General features: G+C 32.2%; 2 protein-coding genes across 2 annotated transcripts; one reads left to right on the plus strand and one right to left on the minus strand.

Annotated features, from left to right (window-relative positions):
- The first annotated feature begins 1,883 nt into the window (after positions 1-1,883).
- Positions 1,884-3,192, plus strand: LOC108991490. Its single transcript, XM_018965751.2, has one exon. The coding sequence runs from the start codon at positions 2,080-2,082 to the stop codon at positions 2,953-2,955; it is 876 nt and encodes a 291-aa protein (XP_018821296.2). The 5' UTR covers positions 1,884-2,079; the 3' UTR covers positions 2,956-3,192.
- Positions 3,193-10,337: 7,145 nt separating this feature from the next.
- On the minus strand, positions 10,338-15,115 carry LOC108991479 (1-deoxy-D-xylulose 5-phosphate reductoisomerase, chloroplastic). The gene is made up of 12 exons (XM_018965735.2): positions 14,878-15,115; positions 14,393-14,571; positions 13,814-13,900; positions 13,510-13,635; positions 13,361-13,423; positions 13,109-13,258; positions 12,844-12,911; positions 12,305-12,416; positions 12,081-12,185; positions 11,761-11,882; positions 11,058-11,204; positions 10,338-10,857 (listed from the first exon to the last, which is right to left on the minus strand). Exons 1-12 carry the CDS (start codon positions 14,963-14,965, stop codon positions 10,689-10,691), a joined length of 1,416 nt encoding a protein of 471 aa, XP_018821280.1. The 5' UTR covers positions 14,966-15,115; the 3' UTR covers positions 10,338-10,688.
- Between the last annotated feature and the right edge of the window lie 4,965 nt (positions 15,116-20,080).

The raw sequence follows: 20,080 nt of genomic DNA on the forward strand, positions 1-20,080 counted from the left end.
CAGTGCCCGCGCGCCGTCCTTCACGCCCATACCATCCTTAGTTCCTACCTATAAAGTTGATATACGTACATGATCAGTATTATTTTTTTGCACGATTGTTGGTTACAATCTCTACCAATTAAGCTAGCTCCACCACCGTCTTTTAACTTATAATCTCTTTTAGAAAAAATGAATTACATTAATGAAATCTTTTATATTTTTATAAGTTTATTTTAATGGGTTCTTACTTAATACTTATTATTATTATTATAAATTAGATTAATTATGTCATATCTTATCATTTTAATATATAATAGACTTAACAAAATATAAATAAACGTTCTATAGGTTGTATTTACATTTGAAAATCTATATCAAGATCAGTAGTACTCTCGCTCACTTTGTATATACTACAAGTTATACAAGTTATACAGTAAGAGTAGTACTATTTAAAAATTTTTATATTACACACTATCTATATATGTGAAATAATTTAATTTAAAAGATAAATTTTAAAATTTAAGTCTTACAAATCAAATTATACCATATAGATAGTATGTGATATAAAGGTTTTCAAATAGCACTACTTTATGTTAGCAAACAAATCATATAGTAAACAAATAAAGTTGAAAGTACTTGATAATTTTAAGAGGCTTATCTAGCTATCTTATTTACTTAGGAAAATAATTTATATAGTCTATGCAAGTTTCGTATAACTTTTATGAAGAAAATGAGTAAAAATGAGATGTACATGAAAAAAATTTATTTTTTAATGATAAATCTCATTTTATAAAAAGAGTTTACGAGACTTGCACATCTTAAAAATACTGGATTTGCACATTTTAGAGACTAAAATTATATCTAGTATTACTCGTTTACTTATAGTCGTAACGGTGATATTGATGACCAATATTATGTAAGAATTGGTTAATTTAGTAAATCAGTATAATTTACAAACTTTAGTATATGAGATCAGAACATGTGCTCTGAGTCTCCATGATAAGTCTTGGAATTGAAAAAACAAGATTCATATTCATTATTCATATGCCTGTACGTACTCAACAAAAACTCCATTATTATAATTAAATTCGAAAAAAGAATATATAGGAAGCTTTTTTTGGGTTTTATTTTATTCAAAATATATTATAAATAAAAAATTTTAACATTGAAAAGTAATGTCGAAAAACAAAACAGTTTAGGACCTTAGGTCGAATGAATAGTAAGAAATAAAACAAAAACAAAAACAAAAAAAAGTTGGAGAATCCGAGAATTATTTGTACCAAACAAAGTATACAGGGTTACATTTATTAAAGTGAGATTCAAGATAATGGATGGCAAAGGACGCTAAGAAGGAAAGGGAAACATAGTAGTGGTCTCAGGTCTGTGGTCGGGTCCCATCCTCACCCTTCACACGGACCCCACCAGCATTCTAGATTGCAATATCCTTCCAACATGTGTGAATTCTCTCAGAAGTCATCACTCTTCCACATGTCCCCACCACAAGCACACACATGTTATCTACCGTTAAAAAAAATATATATTATTTTAACAAATAATTTTTTAATTCTTATAAATAATATTCAAACAATACAAATTTTACCAAAAATAAAAAATGTAAATTATATTATTTAATAGCTAAATATGATTTAGTGTTATATATCATTGAGTCATTGACACCATGAATAGCTAAATTGATTTATAACTAAGAATAATTTATTCATCATTTTAATTTTTATTATTTTTTTATTATTTTATGATGTAGTATTAAATAATTAAAAATTATTTATTATATTTTATTTATAAATTTATTATTTAATACATATTTTTTCTATAATTAATTAATTTTGTCGTGATAATTTGAGCCGATATTGGAGTGATTGTAGGTCATCTTTTTGCTCACATTTCCCAACCACTTCCTCTCCCACCTATATAACCCTGGCCCCAACCCTCCACACTTTCCGCCATTTCAACCAAACTCCCTCTCTCTCTCTCTCTCTCTCTCTCTCTCTCTCTCTCTCTCTCTCTCAATCAATCTCAAGTGCCGGAGCGTCTGCAAAACAGAGTTGCAAGAAGCGGAAATAGTTAGCTATCGAGCTCCAAATGCAGGGGGGTTCAGTGGTCTCGCTCTCTCCCAGCTTCAACAGTTACTCCCCCGGAAAACTAGCTGAGATCGCTGCCAGAGTCGTGGAGGAACTTCGCCAGGAAGCCGACTTCGACACTAATATCTTTCCCTGGGCTACAGAAAACCCAAGTATTTCATCTCGAGTTATCTCAAACGCTGCACCTTATCAACGACAACAAGAAGAAGACAATTCCAATAACAAAGGCGAGGACGAGGATGGATACGAGGACGAAGACGACGATTTTGAGTTCGCCTTTGTTTGCAGAGAGCCAGACTCGTCTCCTATCTCAGCCGACGAGATTTTCTGCAACGGCCAGATCAGACCCATCTACCCGATCTTCGACCAGAGCCTACTCGTTAACGATTCCCGTACAAGCACTGATTCTTCAAGCACCTCCTCGAAGGTTCGTCGTCTTCCTCTGAGAAGGCTCATGACAGAGGAGCGAGAACGAGAAGAAGCCCGCGAGCCAGCGTCTTGCTCATCCTCCGAAGCCGACGAGCTCGACGGAATCCCAACCGGAACCTACTGCGTGTGGGCCCCAACAAAACCACCAGCCGAAGTTGCACCTTCTTCGCGCGGTAGCTGCAAGAAGAGCAATTCGACCGGCTCTTCCAAGAGATGGAAGTTCCGGGACCTTCTTTACCGGAGTAACAGTGAGGGGAAAGACACGTTCGTCTTCTTAACGCAGAGCAAGAGGACGGCAGTAAAGACGATGGACGAGGCGTCGCCGGAAAGTGGGAAGAAAGGGAATGCAGTGAAGGAAGGGGATAAGAGGTCCTTGCCGTACAGGAAGGACTTGGTAGGATTCTTCGCTAACGTCAATGGACTGAGTAAGAGTTTGCAGCCTTTCTAAAAGATTGAAAATAATTTTGAGTGTGAAAAAAATGAGAGGTGGGTGGGTCGGTTTTGTGAATCAAAATCCATCCTAGAAAACACAAAACATATATACTATATATGATTTTAGATGTTTTTTTTTAATTGTAATTTTTGGTTTAGTTTGTGTGTAAATATTTATGTTGAATTTGAGTGTTTGTATAATGCTTAATTTTAATGGTGTTCTTATGTTTTATGAATTTCATGTATCCCCTCATCTTGACCAAAAAGAACTCGTTTTTTAAATTGTGTTAAAAGGATGGTAGTTTTGCAAGTAATTTTCTCTTTTATCACGCTTGATCAATTAGAATAAGTAATAAAGATTTATTATACATCAGTCACTATTTATCTTATATCTTATACTTGACAGTTTCTTTTTTCTTCTTAAGATGCAAGGTGTAAAGATAAATAATGTCTGATAAAAATAATTATTTATAGACAATATTCATGGTTATAAATTGTATACATTTCTCACCCAATTACAAATTAAGCTGATTAAACAAACCCATAAAGTGGTTCCAATCTTCTAATTATAGTAATAATACTCTTGCCTCTTTGAAAAATATGTCTTTATAATTGGATTAACAAAAAATAAAACTTATAAATCCGTTTATTAATGCATTCAATCTACAAATGTACGTTCGAGATGATGAGATGTAGTATGAAAATAATAATTTAATTTTTTTTTTTTAATTTTATAAAGTATGATGATGGACGTTATCCATGACGACATGCACCTTTCATTTAAATTTCAAATTAAATTAGCACCGCGTGAGGAGGGTGGGAACCGTGAGTGAAAGCGGCGGGGGAGATCATGAATGCGTGTGAAAATGCAGCTTTCCTTTCTAGTTTCCTTACTGATGAGAAGGAGATCAGAAATCGTGTGGATCTCAAAACGGCGCAAGCGAAGGCATAAAACGCAGCGCGAGAACAATTTCACATCATTAACAGATAACTTATTAATTGGAGTTTAGGTCCATTTTCATGATTCAGCCAACCTTAGTTTAAATTAAATTAAATTAATTAGAAGAAAATCAAAGAGAGAGAGTTGCGTCCAAGTCATGATGATATTTAATTAATTAAAGTTTGGATTATTTGACAAGTAGTTCAAAATGGATAAGGCCGAGTACTACTACTTGGTTTTGGTCGCTTAATTAATTAGTTATATATGATCATACATCACTCACAGAAACATTTTTATATATTTGTTTTGTGTCATTTTATGGGTTACACTCTCTGATTGGTTGATTTTTTTTCTTCTTCTTTTTTCCCTCTTAAAAAGGTTAGAATATCATTAATTGGTATTAGAAACATAGCTTTTATCATTAGCACGCGGATTTAATTATTTTTTTCAGCATTATATATCATGTTATCAAATTAAATATAATTAATATGACATGTTTAATCAAAAAATAATTATATATATATGATATTATAAACATAGCTTTCATCATTTGCACATGAATTTAAATGTGCGAGATTTGTATACTTTAAGACTGTATCTAATATTATAAAAAATATACTACGTTATTAAGGATAGGTATTATCGCATTCATGATTAGTATTTGTACAAAAATATTATAAAATAGGTTATTTAAATATAATTATATTGTATACAATAATAGGATGGATATATAATATAAATAATTGAGGTTGAAGAATATACTTTTCAATTTATTATTAGCATCTACTTTTCATTAGTTAATTAAGGGCTTTATCTGTTTCTCAAAAAGTGCAAATCCTTAAAGATCATGATCATCTTCTCCGGCAATATTCTTCAATTTATTCATCCAATTACAAGCAACATTCTCTATTTTGCTAACTTATTTTTTTAATACGTCAATTCTGTTAGATTCTATATTCTTTTCTATATTTTTCTTAAATATTATTTTTTATTATTTTTCAACAATCATGTTTTGAAACATTTATCTTTCTCAACTATGATCTTTTCTAACAATCATATGCACGCATTTTTAATGGTCATATTTTCTTAGTAATGTCCCGTTTAGATTCAGAGACACTACTCTCAATTTATCTCATCTTATTATTATAAATTTTATAAATTTTTACATAAAATATAATAAATAATTCAATTTTTTTAAATTTTAAAATAATAATAATATTAACGATACTATCACATTAATTTATAGAATTTTTTTCAGCTAAAAAAATGGAGCTTTTTGCAAACGTAAATAACCATTTTTAATTAAGAGAGTCTAAAACCGAACAACTCTACATTAATTTTCAATAAATTTTAATGAGTTTGGTCTTTTACATACACCATTGGAGACTCCCTAAGGTCAGGAGGTATATATAGATATTTCTAGCAATCTGGCCTTTAAACAAAACTAAAACGTCCTTTATGAGACCAAATGAAAGTATCTTCGTAAGTACTTAAAAGACAAGATACGGTCATTTTCTCTACATGCACTTTCTCTATTTCTTATTAGAAATGATGGGTTTTTATTAAAAAAATATAAACAAAAAATCTTTTTGAGACGATATAATATCTTATCATCTATACAAATATGTAGAAAATATAAAAATAAAATAAAAACAAACCAAACCAAACCAATATAATTAATATAGCAATACCACTCTCCATCTTAAATTTGTCATTTTTAAACGAAAAATACTATGCATTAGTCACTATTCACTTTCATACCCCACACTTGTAACTTTTTCATAGATCAGTGTAGTCCCAAATGAGAGTATTTTTTGTAGGGTATGTGAGTTTTTTCATAGGGTGTGAGATATAGAGTGGTGAATAGTAGTTGATGGGAAGATTTTTTTTTTTTCTAGATACATTAGGTAAAGCACATGGTATAAATGATTTTCTATGTCATCCACTTAAATAGAAAATTACTAATTAAATATTTTACATTAACTAGTGTAATTAAGAGTATAATTAAGAATGATAAGATTAAGAAGGAAGAATATCATTTTTCATGGAGAAAATATATTTAGACAAAAAATCAATACTTTAACTAACGGGGTTTTGCTACATAGCCTCCTATACTACACATCACACATGTTTTAATTTAATTTAATTTTTAAAATTTTATTTCTACTAAACTAATTGAATTTTTTTACTCATCATCCCTACACTATATACTAGCTAATAATAATAAAAAAAGACATTAAGTTTGGTCCCATAGGGTCTTGGTCTTGTTCTGTGTCTTTTTGTTAATTTTTTCCACTCTTCTAATCCCAAGTACCGGAAGTTAGAACTTAGAGCAGCCACCATATACCCTCCAGACTTGACCGATAGTTGATAATTTGAAATGAAAGAGAGAACCGCCTTGTTGATTCCAAAACAGAATCAAAACTGAGCTTAGTGCAATAATCCCAGTTTAGGAGTGTTAAAAGTGTTTGATAAAAGGATATTAAAAAAAAAAAAAAAAAGGAAAACGAGAATAAATCAGTACAGAAAGAAGAGGAATAAAGTAAACAAAGATTATCTGTAAATGAGTGGAATGAATTACTTTATTCAAGCTTCGTCTACACATTCCTCTCTATAAAGAAGAAGAAGAAGAAAAGAAAGAAGGGACTGAGATGTTGCATGCAAGAAGGAATCCAGGTCTACATCTTTTCCTATACATCTTTAATTTGGTGCATAAATGCAAATGCCAAAGCCTGTAAAACTGTCACGATTACCCAAAATATCTGGGATACTTTGCACAGGATACAGAACCTCCATGACTCATCAATCCCACTTTCCAGAAACACTTTTTTCTACTTTCCAATCAATGCTAGCTTTGCCTTTTTCTTTTGTGGTTCAATCTAAATCCAACCAATAACCCATCGGCATCAACTTTAATATTCTTCCAAAGTTTTGTTTTTATATTTGCCATTGTATGCTGTTTTTCCTTTGAAATCGACTTCCTGGAGCTAGCAAGCATGCTTATGGCGTACTTAGGCTTTATGTCATAGCTAGTGATATTATTACTAGGAAAGCATTTTATTAGAACATGATAAGTTCGAGAGCAGGTGGTGTTATAGTTAGTACAAGTTTTATTTCACAGTCCAAAATAATTATCAATTACAAGCTGGTTCAATTCAACCTATGGAAATAAGAAATGGAAGAAAGAAAAAGAAATTCTCTTTGGGTATTTGATTTACCTTGAAAAAAGGATATATTTGAACTAAATTTTGTCATGTTAGTCACACTTTAATGTCCCGTTTGGATACAAGAAGTGTTTCATCTCATTTCATCTTATTATTACAACGTTTTCAAATTTTCATATAAAATATAATAAACAATTCAATTTTTTCAAATCTCAAAATAATATAATATTAAAAAATAATAGTCTAACAATATTTTATTTAACTTTCAACTGTCATCTCAACTCACTATCAAAACTGTATCTAAATGTTTTTTTTATTTAAGTTATTGATTTAAAGAATTGCATAGAATATGTCACATTAGTTGGAGACTAGAGTATGAAACTATTTAATGGAGAGCATTTTTCTCGTCCCTTCTTTTAATTGTAAGAAACCAATTACAAATTTATCAATCATAGTCATTCTCAATCAAAAAAGGTTTCTCAAGGGCGGTCCCAATCAAACTTTCTGGCCTCTTTCCTTTGAAAGTGTGCCATGTTTCCACCAGGCCACTTGCAAAACATCACTTAATTAATTGAATAGTTTCCAAAAGAAAATCTTCAAAGAATTAAAAAAATAATAAAAAAAAAGTTTATATCGGTAGTTGGTACCATGTGTATTTGTCTCTATGATTGGTTAATCTTGTCCAACAGAGTGGGTAAGGTTCCTTAAAGAATTGCTGGACATGTTCACAAAGAGCCCCATTTTGATGTTCTTTCTTCTCAAATCTCTCATTATCTTCTAGTTTTAATGACCAGTCTCAATCATCCCCAAAAACATTTAATAAAAAGCATAAATACCTCTCAACGGCTAGATGCAATGGAAAATCTCGAAAAAAGGACCCTACTTTCCTTATTTTATTGGAAAATGATAAACTTCAACTAGTCTACAAATATTTTACTACTCTATTTAAAACGAAGGATGATTATGTAAAATTGAAAATATTTTTTAATGAAATGAAACAATTACATTAGTTGATTTGAAGTGAATAGTAAAATAGTAGTAAAATAGTTATAGGTATATCATTATCCTATTTTATTACAACATATATGAATTTCATTATTTCTTCTTGTAACACCCCACATTTCACGATTAATAATAAAATTATTCTTTTAAAGATCTGGAGAGCTGGAGTGCTACCATTGAGTTTGACTAAAAAAAATATTTTCTTATACTTGTGCTAAATACCAAGTTTCTATATAATAAATAAAATCGTTCTTTATTAAAATATTGAGATTATAAGAGAGTGTGCGCAAGAGTATTTATTAAAATTTTTCAAAATCTGTACCATAAAAATCATAATTTAAAATCTCTATATATGATCTAAACCTCTATCACACCTCCCTAGACTAGGTCTCGTCCTGCAGTCTACTTTCATAAATATTTTGACTTGAAGTGATTTTAAAAACATAAAAATAACTAAAATGAGTCGATGACTCAGTAAGAAACACATCATAATGTAAACATAATTAACATATGGTTTTCCTAAATATTTTTCATTTTGAGAACTTAAAATCATGATTGTTCATATGTATGCTTATGTCATGCATGACTTATCATACTTATCTTACTAGCTTATACACTTAACCATGTGTGCAAGGTTGTGTACATGCTCCACATCTTGTGGTCGCAAGGGGAGCCGCTAATACTATTCTAGCATACTATGGTGGACTATGCTTAGGTCTGTGACTTGCACGTCCACCCATAAATCGCATTGGTATCATGCATCTAAATGATCATCTTATCAAACTATTCTTATCTTACACTTGATTTTATGAAAACTTATGTGTTTTATGCAACATGAGATGTATGAGATGCATAATACATATATAATCATAATATGCAGAATACAATATGATGAATGACGTACTTGCAAATATCATGATATGCGTGGTACGTAAACACTGACTTCCAAAGAATTTGTTTTAATAATAATATATATAACTAGCTAATGTATATTAATCTTAATTTATGATCAAGTTACTTATCTTGTAGTGTTGCTTCCTAAAAGTTTGGACACAAAATCGATAACGGTACTGGACTGGGTATCTTAGGTTTGACCGTTACACTTATGGAGATTTATGGTTTTTTCCAAATAATACATGTAATGGAGATATTTATACAGAGATTTAAGAGAGTGCCGACCTGTTTGAGTTGGACTCGATTAATACATGTAGTGACACTAATATACTGAACACTCAGTCGTGATCATCTAAAAAGAGAATTTGAATTTAAAAACATGATCTAGCAATTCATTCAATGTAGGATTGAGAGTAACTGAGATTGCATAGGGGACTTCAATTAGTGATAGTTTTAAATTAAAATAAATTTGTAATAGCCAGTCTTTAAATTCTAAAAGAAGTAACTTGTTCAATCAATACTAATTGAGATTTAATTTAGTTATTGAACCTAATAAAAATTCCTAATTAATTTCAATAACTTATCCGCATGGGCTGATCCAATATAGTCTATTAAATATAATTTAGGCCCAATAAAAAGTATCAATATTTCGACATTAGAATTATTGGGCGAATCGGTACACTTCTAAAGGTGGAACACATTACAACGTCCATGCTAATGCATGGACCAGCAAACAAGAATTGAGTTTTCAGTAAAAGAGAAGGAAAATAAAAACTTCATCCTAGTTTTAGGTCATGTTTAGAAACTTAAGTATCTCATAATTTTGTGAATAGTATTGAAATGATTTGAGTGAAGATGTTTTATTGAATTTTGAGAAATGATAAAGAAAAAATTGAATAAAAATATTATAAAGTTAAACAAAATTGTTTGAACATTATTAAGGTTTTCACGTAAATGGTGCGTTAGATGTATAAAAAAAAAGTTTGAAAATAGATTTTTGCATAACAATATAATAGCTGAAGATCTGAGGTTTTAATGCTTAAGTTTTTAAATATTTACGTGTTTTTGGGTTGGGTTGGTATGAGTTTTCGGTCCTAATATTTTAAACTAGTCGGTGGTGCCTCGAACGATCTGGTTTTCAACAAATACAGGCCGTTTGTGAAGTGTCCATACCTGCGCTATGCCTTGAGGGCAAAACCCATCCTTAGTTTGGGTCCAAAATTTTAAAAAAAGGCCTTCCAAAGCTCAAGCTCAATCCATTTAACGTTTGTTTGGGATTTACAGTAGAAAATGAATATTTTCTGTCAAAAACACTTTTTAAGCTTCCAAACTCTCTGCTTGTTTGATATTTGCAGTAGAAAATAGAATTTTTCATACTAGAGCTTGTAATCGTAGAGCTTTACTCCATTATCCTGTTAAGATTTGATTCCCCTCGATATCTTTGAATTTAAGTACATAAATGCTCACCCTTTTTCTTTTTTTGAGCGCTTGAGCAGAGACTCAAATGGCAAGGTGAACCCATTCAGACATTTCGAACCTATCTTGGAACACAGACTTCACTTACCCATTTTCATTTTTATGTTTGATACAATTGCTTGGCTTCCCACCCAAATCCAATGTATGATACAGTTAACTCCCTCCCCGCCAAAACCCTTGGCAAAATGCCTACTTCTTGCAGGAATTCAACACCTTCACCACTCCCCCAAATCAAGCCAATTCTGTCAAGGCCATCAAGAGCTAGCTGTTCACTCATGCAGGAACGGGTCTTAAACTGGGAGACTCAAGCACACTCGCAGCATATTTTCTTGCCCACAAGTCGTAATGTATAATTTCCTCAAGGGAAGGTGAAACCACCAATTCCTCCCGATGCTTCTCGCATGTTCGCTCCACAACCTTGAATATATCTAGATAGCCGATTCTGTAGGCAGGCAAATGTGAAGCTCAGACATCAAGAAATTGATCTATATATGCACAAGATCAGATTATCAATGTAGATCTATCAAGAAATAGATCTAGACAATAAAATCACATTATCTGGACAAACAAGAATTCCACCAAGGAGGAAACCAATGTTTTGAAGGGATATATTTGTATAAACCAAGAAACAGATATACATACTTTTCATCGATAAACATCTCCACAGCTTTCTCATTTGCAGCACTAAGAACCCCAGTCATGGTGCCACCAGCACGTCCAGCAGCATATGCAAGATCCATAGAAGGGTATTTTACATTGTCAGGGGCTTTAAATGTTAGCGAACCAAGCCTGCATAAACCCATTTCAACGCGTATAATAAAATAAGAGCACAGACAAGAAGTTATAAACATGTTGACCCTTTTGAATTACTTGGAACTTATCAGTCATCACACCTAATCGACTCATGGCAAGTGGATGAATACTTTTCTAAGTGAGAACGATTATTCGAGACCCTGAAGAACTAAAATAACAAGGGTTGGTCGGCTAATTATGCCACTCTCATCCATGACTATGGCTATCAATACATATGGCCGGCATAATTTCTAGAGGGTTGGCTTGCCTAAGCCGACCCTCTAGAAAAAGAAAAAATAAAATAAAGGGTCCCTAAAGTCCAGTCACAATTTTTTGACTTTATACGAGAATCCAATATGATAATTCATCGGTACATATAAACAAAGTGGATGAGAAATGCATGAATTGAAACCTCTCACTTTTATCCAGGGAATTATGGTAATTCATGGGAGGCAATTAAACCTGGTAATTTATGGAAGAGACCCCATGGGTGTCTGGAAAGAAAATTACATTCAGCTTAAAATCATAAGATGATTGGGGAAAGGCTATTTACTTGCAAAGATCAAGGCGGGGCCAAGTTACTTCAGAACAATAGATTCTGTCTGGCCACGACATTGTGTAGAGGATGGGCAAGCGCATATCCGGCCAACCCAATTGTGCCAGAACAGATGAGTCCTGTAAATAAAAAGAAATAATTAGAGATAGATAAAAGAAGATTTTTAAGATATATATATACACACACACACACACATATATATATATTAAAAAACATCATCAATTCTATTTCACTGCCTCTATACAAAAGCATTTACTCATGTAAGACATCTTATACATGATGAAAGGCATCCACTACGCAGAGCATAGAAATTAAACCTGTGTTTCAACCATTGAATGGATAATAGATTGCGGATGAATCACAATTTCAACATCATCATAGTCAGCTCCAAACAGATAATGGGCTTCAATGACTTCAAGGCCCTGTTAAAAGGAAAAAAAAAAAACTTAATTTCTTGTTGCAGGCAACAAATAAACTAGCTGATAATGGAATGGCAGCGTGGTATTCCAACTAGAACTACAGATAACATAAAGGTGCAAACCTTATTGAAAAGGGTAGCAGAGTCCACAGTAATCTTTTTCCCCATATTCCAGTTAGGATGCTTCAAGGCATCGGCAACTTTAACTTCTTTCAGTTTATCAACAGGCCAATCCCTGTTGGTAACCAAGGAATCAAATTGTTCAATCCAGGTTTCTTAAATGTTTTAAATACCAGAGGTAGGAGATGTGATACTCTGAAATTGACCATGAAAGAATTATACCAGTCAGATATTTTACATGCAAGGAAAGGAGGTTTCAATGTTTGGATTAAACTGAATAACATATATTATTGAACTCTTATAAAAGATTTTATTTGCGCTTACTATCTTCTCTTGAAAAAGACTCTATATTCTAGCTCACTAAAACTATTTTGAGTTTCAAATAAATGAACAAGTTAACAACCATTGAGCTCTAAATACTTACAAAACAAGATACAGGAAAAGATCCAAATGATGTCGAATTGTACTAATTGCATTTTGGCTCCAATTTTGCAAAAGAGATATACAATTGTTGTTACAAGCTTAAGTGGTATCTTAAATACCTGAAAGCCCCACCAGACGCAGTCAAAATAATGCGCCGAAGTGCACCCTCAGACAAGCCTTGAATACACTGAAGAAAGGAGATCTTTTAATAAGTGGACTTTGAGGCAAAATAATAAGATGATCATTCAAGTGCTAGAGACAAGAAGTTATTTTAGGAATGTTTCATTGAACTACAAAAACAAAACAAAAATAAATGCAATGGGGGTATCTGAATATGCATGATTTGTTGGATAAGCTTAGCAATTTATAATCGTGTTTTCGTACCTGAAATATGGCAGAATGTTCTGAATCAGCAGGAAGAATTTTTATGTTATGCTTCTGAGCTAGAGGAAGGACAAAAGGACCTCCAGCAATCAAAGTCTCTTTATTGGCCAAAGCTATGTCTTTCCCTGCTTCTATTGCAGCAACTGTTGGCTGAGAAAGAATAACAAGATCATTTCAGGTAGCTAATGTATGTTTATATATAAAAAGGTATCAGGTTTAGTTTGACCCTACGAATGTTTTTTAGGGATTTACCTTTAGTCCTGCACAACCTACTATTCCTGTAACTACAGTGACAGCATCTGGGTGGCGGGCGACCTGAAAAATAATAGAAAGTATCTATTGAATAACAAGAAGGTCTTTCATTAGTCAAAAAAAGATCCAAGGATGAAGATGGTAACAACCTCTATGACTCCTTGCTCCCCAGGAATAATTTCAGGCTTTTGTTCAATATCAGCCAAAGCCTCCTTGAGTTCATCAACTAGGGACTCATTTCTTACAGCAACTAATTGGGGTTTGAATGTTTTCACCTGTCCAGTAAGAACAAATATGTATATAAAGACGGTTTGTTATAGTGCTAGTTTGATATTAAGGAAAAACAAGTAAGAACAAGATTTAGATCATGCCATCTAAACCCCAGATTGCTAGGACATTAGTGGTTAAACCCCAGTTTGTTATAGTGCTAGCTGAGATTGTATAAACTGCTACCTGATCTGCAAGAAGAGTTACATTTGAACCAGCTGCAAGTGCCACAATTCTGAATTTATCTGGATTCTCTGCCACTATGTCCAATGTCTGTAAAACAGTACCAAAGCTGAGTATGAGCAACTAATGAAGGGTTAAGACATACATGTAACGCCAAGCACTAGTTTGACTCCTGAAACAAAAAACATCTGCCCTAAAAAATTAGTGAAGATAAAAAAAAAAGGAGCTAGAGATAAAGGGCCATGTCAATGCAAATTGCACAATCACCTTCATCTCAAACTACAATGTGTAGAATATGGAATTGATACTGAAAATGAGAATTCATTCTGTCAACCCATATGCAGTCCAGAGTTGTTCAATTAGCGGCTAAGTAAATGCCTTATTGATGTGTTGCTCAGCAAAATAAATGCCTTATTTATTTCAATCATGATTTGCAATATCTAGCTATTATCAACAACATTATCCAATGACTCTTAGAAGAATTCACAATTCTAAAAACAAAACATGTTTCACAGAAATGCAGCCACAAATGGCTCCTGAAGTATAGTTTTATCTTCAATCACGAATTAAATATCTTTTAACCTGAGTTCCGATCGACCCAGTTGATCCTACAATGGAGATAGGCTTTGGACCATCCCAAGTCTTACGACCAAGCTCTGGAACAGCTCGTCCTGGCCATGCTGGTGGAGGTGGCTGTGCAGAACAACAAACTCTTCTCCCATATACCGCTCTACAATCCTTCCTCTTTAAAGCAAACCCAGCTAAACATCATAAAAAATAAACATCATAAAATTAAGGCCCCACGAGTTCGAGATTGCCGAAAGAGAGAAGATATTTTTTCTCATTCCATGCTCAAACATGGAAATCTAACGCGCAAAAAGCTACGAAGTCTAACAATAAACGGTTTTCTTTTCCCACGTTTTACACTTTTTTTTTTTGAGAGAGACTGGAGTAGAAAGAAACAGAACTCTCCGCTGAATTATGCTAAAACCAAGAGCAAGCAGCGTAAAGCAACTTTTCTTATGATCACTCTTCCAAGTTATTTTTATGGCAGAAACGGAACCCACCTGGAAGCTTGGGGAAATAGGTAGACTTGGCGGAACCCAAGAAGGGGGTGGCCTTGATTTCAGCCGGAGAAACTAAATTCAGAGCCATCAAAGTATTCAGCTTTCTGATTCAAAAAAGGTTTGAATTCAGAGGCAAAGAACCGGAAATGCTAGAAAGACTGGAGAGACTTGAAAAAAGATGCTTTTAGGACAATTTGTAGCCACAGAATCTGCATTAGCTGATCGTGAAATATATATAATATAAGCAGAAGCAGAAGTGCTACAATTATGTAACCGAACGAATTCGAAGTGGGGGGATAGCGTTACCATAAAAGGACGAAAGCAGGATAAGGACGGCAGGGGAACCAAACTCTATGACGTCGTTTTGATTGGGGACGTGGGGATGCTGTAGATCGCTCTTGCGTTGATTCCTTTGTATTCAGTCCAAACTAATTTTCGGAGAAAAAAAAAAATAATAATTCTACAGCTAACATTTTGCTGGTAATTAACTTCAAGAAAAACACCTGATAAATCTTATAAAATAGATATATTTTTTTTATGCTTTTCAATGCTTAAAGGACAATACTTAAATATTAATTGGTTTTGTTTTATTCAAAATTAGATAAAATACCATAAGACATATAGTAGACAGAAAGTTCGCTCAATACGTACATCACACTCGCTGAGTAATGATATACACATAATATTCTTTACAATAATTTTCACAATATATGATATAAAATAAGGATATTTTTATAAAATAATATTACTTTTATATGGTATTTTATAATAATATCTTTCATTTTAAAATATAATTGTGAAATATGTTGTAAAAAGTATTGTGTATTTTTCATTTTTCTTTACTTTTTTAGAAATCTTTATTTTTTTTTTTTAAAGAAACCATTTATAAGAAGGAAAATAATAAACTTACAACTATTTTACAATCCTATTTAAAATGAAAGGATAATTATTTAAAAATGTGAACATTAAATCCAAACCATTTTATTTCCTTTACACATTTTATTTACCAACTCCATTTAGTCCGAGGATAAGGCACATATAGGTCATCATAGTACCATAAGAAGCTCTCGACCAAAAAATTCCAATCTCAATATTTTTGTTACCTAGTAAAAAAGTTGCAAAAATGTGACCGAATCCATTTAGATCAAGAACAAGATATACATATCATAAGGTCATGGTAATATAGTAGAGAAAAATGATAAACTTACAACTCTTTTTACAACTATTTTACAAGCAACCGATGAAATTATGTCGGTCCATGAAAACTAATTTCAATTTTACATAAATACTCTCCATTTAAAGTAAAGTTGAAAAATAACAATAATACTATAGGAAGCAATCGAATATCTTGGTAGGGTTTTCGTGTCAGATACGGTTTTGAAAGTGCTTTCAATCTCTAATGAGTCATATGGCATAGTGTTTCTCACATGATCTTATATTCAACGCAATTAATGGTGATGTCCAACCAGAAACCGTTGAAAATTAATGTGGGAGAATGAAGATTGAGGTCCTCTAGAGTAGTAGTAATCTAGCACTGAATTCCACTAAAGTTTAAACCATTATATATTTTCCAATTCAATAATAATAATAATTATTATTATTATTGAAAAATGTCTTGCACCGCTAGCATGTGTATCTTAGTGTTGGGGTACTTGGCATAACATTATTCTAGGGTTATGGACTAGACATGACATTGCACTTGTGCATAATTTAATCGATAAATGTTAGGTAGACCGATGGTCTACCGAAGTTTTGTACCGATTGGTGTATTTTTAATTTTATTTTTTTAAAACATTAAAAAATGCATTTAATTGTTTTTTTTAAATATTATGAAATATTTTTCTTAATATTTAAGAAAAAAAACTAAGAATGCTCTAATCAATGCATTCTATTAGTAGACCCATCAGTCTCCGTAGAAGCACCAAATTTAATCACGTCTACTCTAAATATGATAGACAAGTTTTACTATATATTTTTAATTATTAAAATTGGCATATTGTATTTTCGAACTATAAAGGAGTTACAATGCGCATCTTTAGATTACTTTTTTTTTTATACATCTTAATAGCTAGAATTGGACAAATGCGTTATTTATCAAGTGTTTAAATTTTGAAGTTGTTGTTATTGGTTTTCTCCCTCATATTCTTAAGAGTACGATGTAATGTGTCGGTTTTAATAATGAAATAATATTGGCATCAACCTATATTTGGAATCATCCAAAACACACTATAGTAAAATGACAAAAATGCCCTCACAACAAAACTTACTTCCCTCTCATTTCACATATTTTATTTTTGAAATTATTCTCTCTCCTCCCCCGTCGCCCATCCTCCCTTCACTCTCATTGTCCGAATTTGAGAGAGAGAGAGCGAGAGAGAGGTGGAGGGTTTGACTGGCTCGGAGGAGCTCGGGAAGGAGTTGCTGTGGTCAGGAGAGGTGCCCGGTGGGGTTAGAACCGACGCACGACCGCGATAGGACCATCGGTGACCTCGAGCTCGTGCGAAACCCACCATTTATGGGCAGCTTGCGTGTGTGCGATGGAGAGGGAGATGGAGATTGACGTTCGTGGTGGCTAGGTCTGCGACAGGTGGTTGCCGGTGTGAGGTGGTGGAGGTGCGGTGGTCTGGATGGCAGCGTACGGCGACACAAGGGGAGAGAAATTGGTGAAACCCATTTCGGTTGGGTTACCAAGGTAGAGAGAGGGCTGCACGTGAGGGAGATCGATGGAGGCTGGCTTGGTTGCCAGGTGAGGGGAAGTTGCCGATGGTGGCGGTAAGGCTGGGCGGCCCATGGCGATGCCGGGCGCTAAAGAGAATCGAGTGAGGCTTTCCGTCGGGCTAACAGAGCTGATGAGAGAGAGAGGTAGATGAATTGAGTGATGCATTTTGCATTAAAAAAAAAATTGCACACGTAAGGTGTGCTGCGGATGTGAACAGGGGCTGATCCATAACACTACTCTTTAATAATTGAGGATACAATGTGTAAAATGCTCTACAATTCAAGAGTGACAAATATATTTTAGCGGAATCTTTTCAAGTAACACTTATGTGTATATATTGCAAGTTGACATTATAATTTATAATTAAGATCAATTATAACGAATATGGTTTTATACCGAACGCAACAATTATTATAAATGTCGGAATGAATTTCATTTTCATCCATGCCATTGCTAGTAATTGTTTGTTTGCTACTCTTGGACCCATCCTATATCAAGTTTGACCAAAAGCATCATATATAAATATATTTATATATAGAAGCAATGCTATAGATCACGTAACTATCATCTAATTTTTATCTTATTATATAAGATGTAATATATTTATTATTATTAAATAATAAAAAATTATTTAATAAAAAATCATTCAATGATAATAAATATATCACATCTTATATATATATATATATATAGTAAAATAAAAATGAGATGGTAATGTAGTGTTCCAATGGTCGATTTTTATTTATTTCGTTCCTTTCTTTGATAGTTAATTAATCATAAAATCGTGCGATAGCACATATTTATTTATATTTAATATGTAATTTTAAGCGACAATTTTGATAGTTTGGTGGTCATACATATATATTCATATAATTACAAAAAGAAGTGTGATTTTCGAAAATACTAATAATAATAATGATAATAACAAAGGAGGAATTGATCTATTTCACCCACTTGCAGTACCCCAAACCATAAAAAAAATTCAATTAATTACACCATTAATTGATATGATCTAACTATATATAATTAAAATGGTGTGACGAAATCAATTTTAATTAGTTCATATTAATAGTCGAATGAGATGGAATTTCAGGAATCACGAACGAATAATATTCCTATGGCTAAAAACAAAAAATATTCATATAAATATTAATAGTACTAATTTGTCTTGATGCCAATTAGCTAAATTAAGTATACCGTCCGTCGATTAAAACATGTTAAAGGCCAAAACTTGTTTTACTCGTGAGACGAGTCGTCGCTCGCTAGAAACAAAGATGTAGTGGGTGAGGAGGACAGAGCATGAATCATTCAAGTTGTGAAAAAACGTTCACAGAAAATGAAATTTTTTTTAAAAAAAATTCTATTCCTAAGTCTTATATATCACACACCAATCTTTTTATGATTTCTTTAATTTTATTCTCTTACTAAATATGTGGTATATGAATTATGAGTAGAATAATTCAATTATTTTAAGAATAATAAAACTAAAAAAAACTTTAAAACAATTTTAAAAAAATAAAAAAAAATTTAATGTGTGGTATATGGGCTTAGTCATCAGACAAACCATGATGCATGCATGCATGCATGTTCTAAAAGACATGTTTTAATGTCATTGCAGGCTATTTTCAACAAGTAGTACTTGTTTCGTATGCTTGTATTTTGTCTTATTCAACTTTAAGGGTTTGTTTGGACAGAGAGATAATCTCATTTCATCATTAAAATTTTTTAAATTTTCACATAAAATATAATAAACAATTCAATATTTTCAAATCTCAAAATAATAATAATATTAAAAAATAATATTTTAATAATATTTTATTAAACTTATCTAAAATCATCTCATTTCATCTCACTATCCAAACGAACCCTTAAAAAAATGGCAGTATTGAATAAGACATTTTTATTATTAGGGGATTCATAACCAAATTCTTTGGTGTTTAATTAGTAGTCAGTTTCAATTATATATAATTACTAGGAGTCTACACTCACACTACATTTAGGATATGTTTGGTTCCAGGAATATTTTTTTTATAAATAACAACCCTGTACATTTAAATTATATTATCTTTTTTTGATTGAAAGGAAAAAGTTTGGCTTACTTACATCCTGTTAAAAATTTATTCGATACATCTTTGAAAAATGAATAGCAAGTTTGTTGTAAGTAAAAAATAACTTGATTTTTTCATAAATCTTCCAATCTTGTTCATTCAATTTTCAACAGGATGACGCATCTAGTAAATTTTTTTATAGTATATATATAAGTTTAACTAAAAAAAAAAATTCTAGGAATTTAATATAATTTTAGCTCAGACAATTTATAAAAAAATTATATTGGACACCTGTGTGAAGTATATATATATGAACTTATCATGTTCTTCCTATGAATAACATTTTCTCGTCACATCACCTTAATATCTTCATCCATAGAGTAATAAATTCAAGATGATTAATTAGAATAATATTAATTATTTCCGCACATTGCGC

Source organism: Juglans regia, chromosome 2 (genome assembly GCF_001411555.2).
Source record: "Juglans regia cultivar Chandler chromosome 2, Walnut 2.0, whole genome shotgun sequence".
Classification (NCBI taxonomy): Eukaryota; Viridiplantae; Streptophyta; class Magnoliopsida; order Fagales; family Juglandaceae; genus Juglans; species Juglans regia.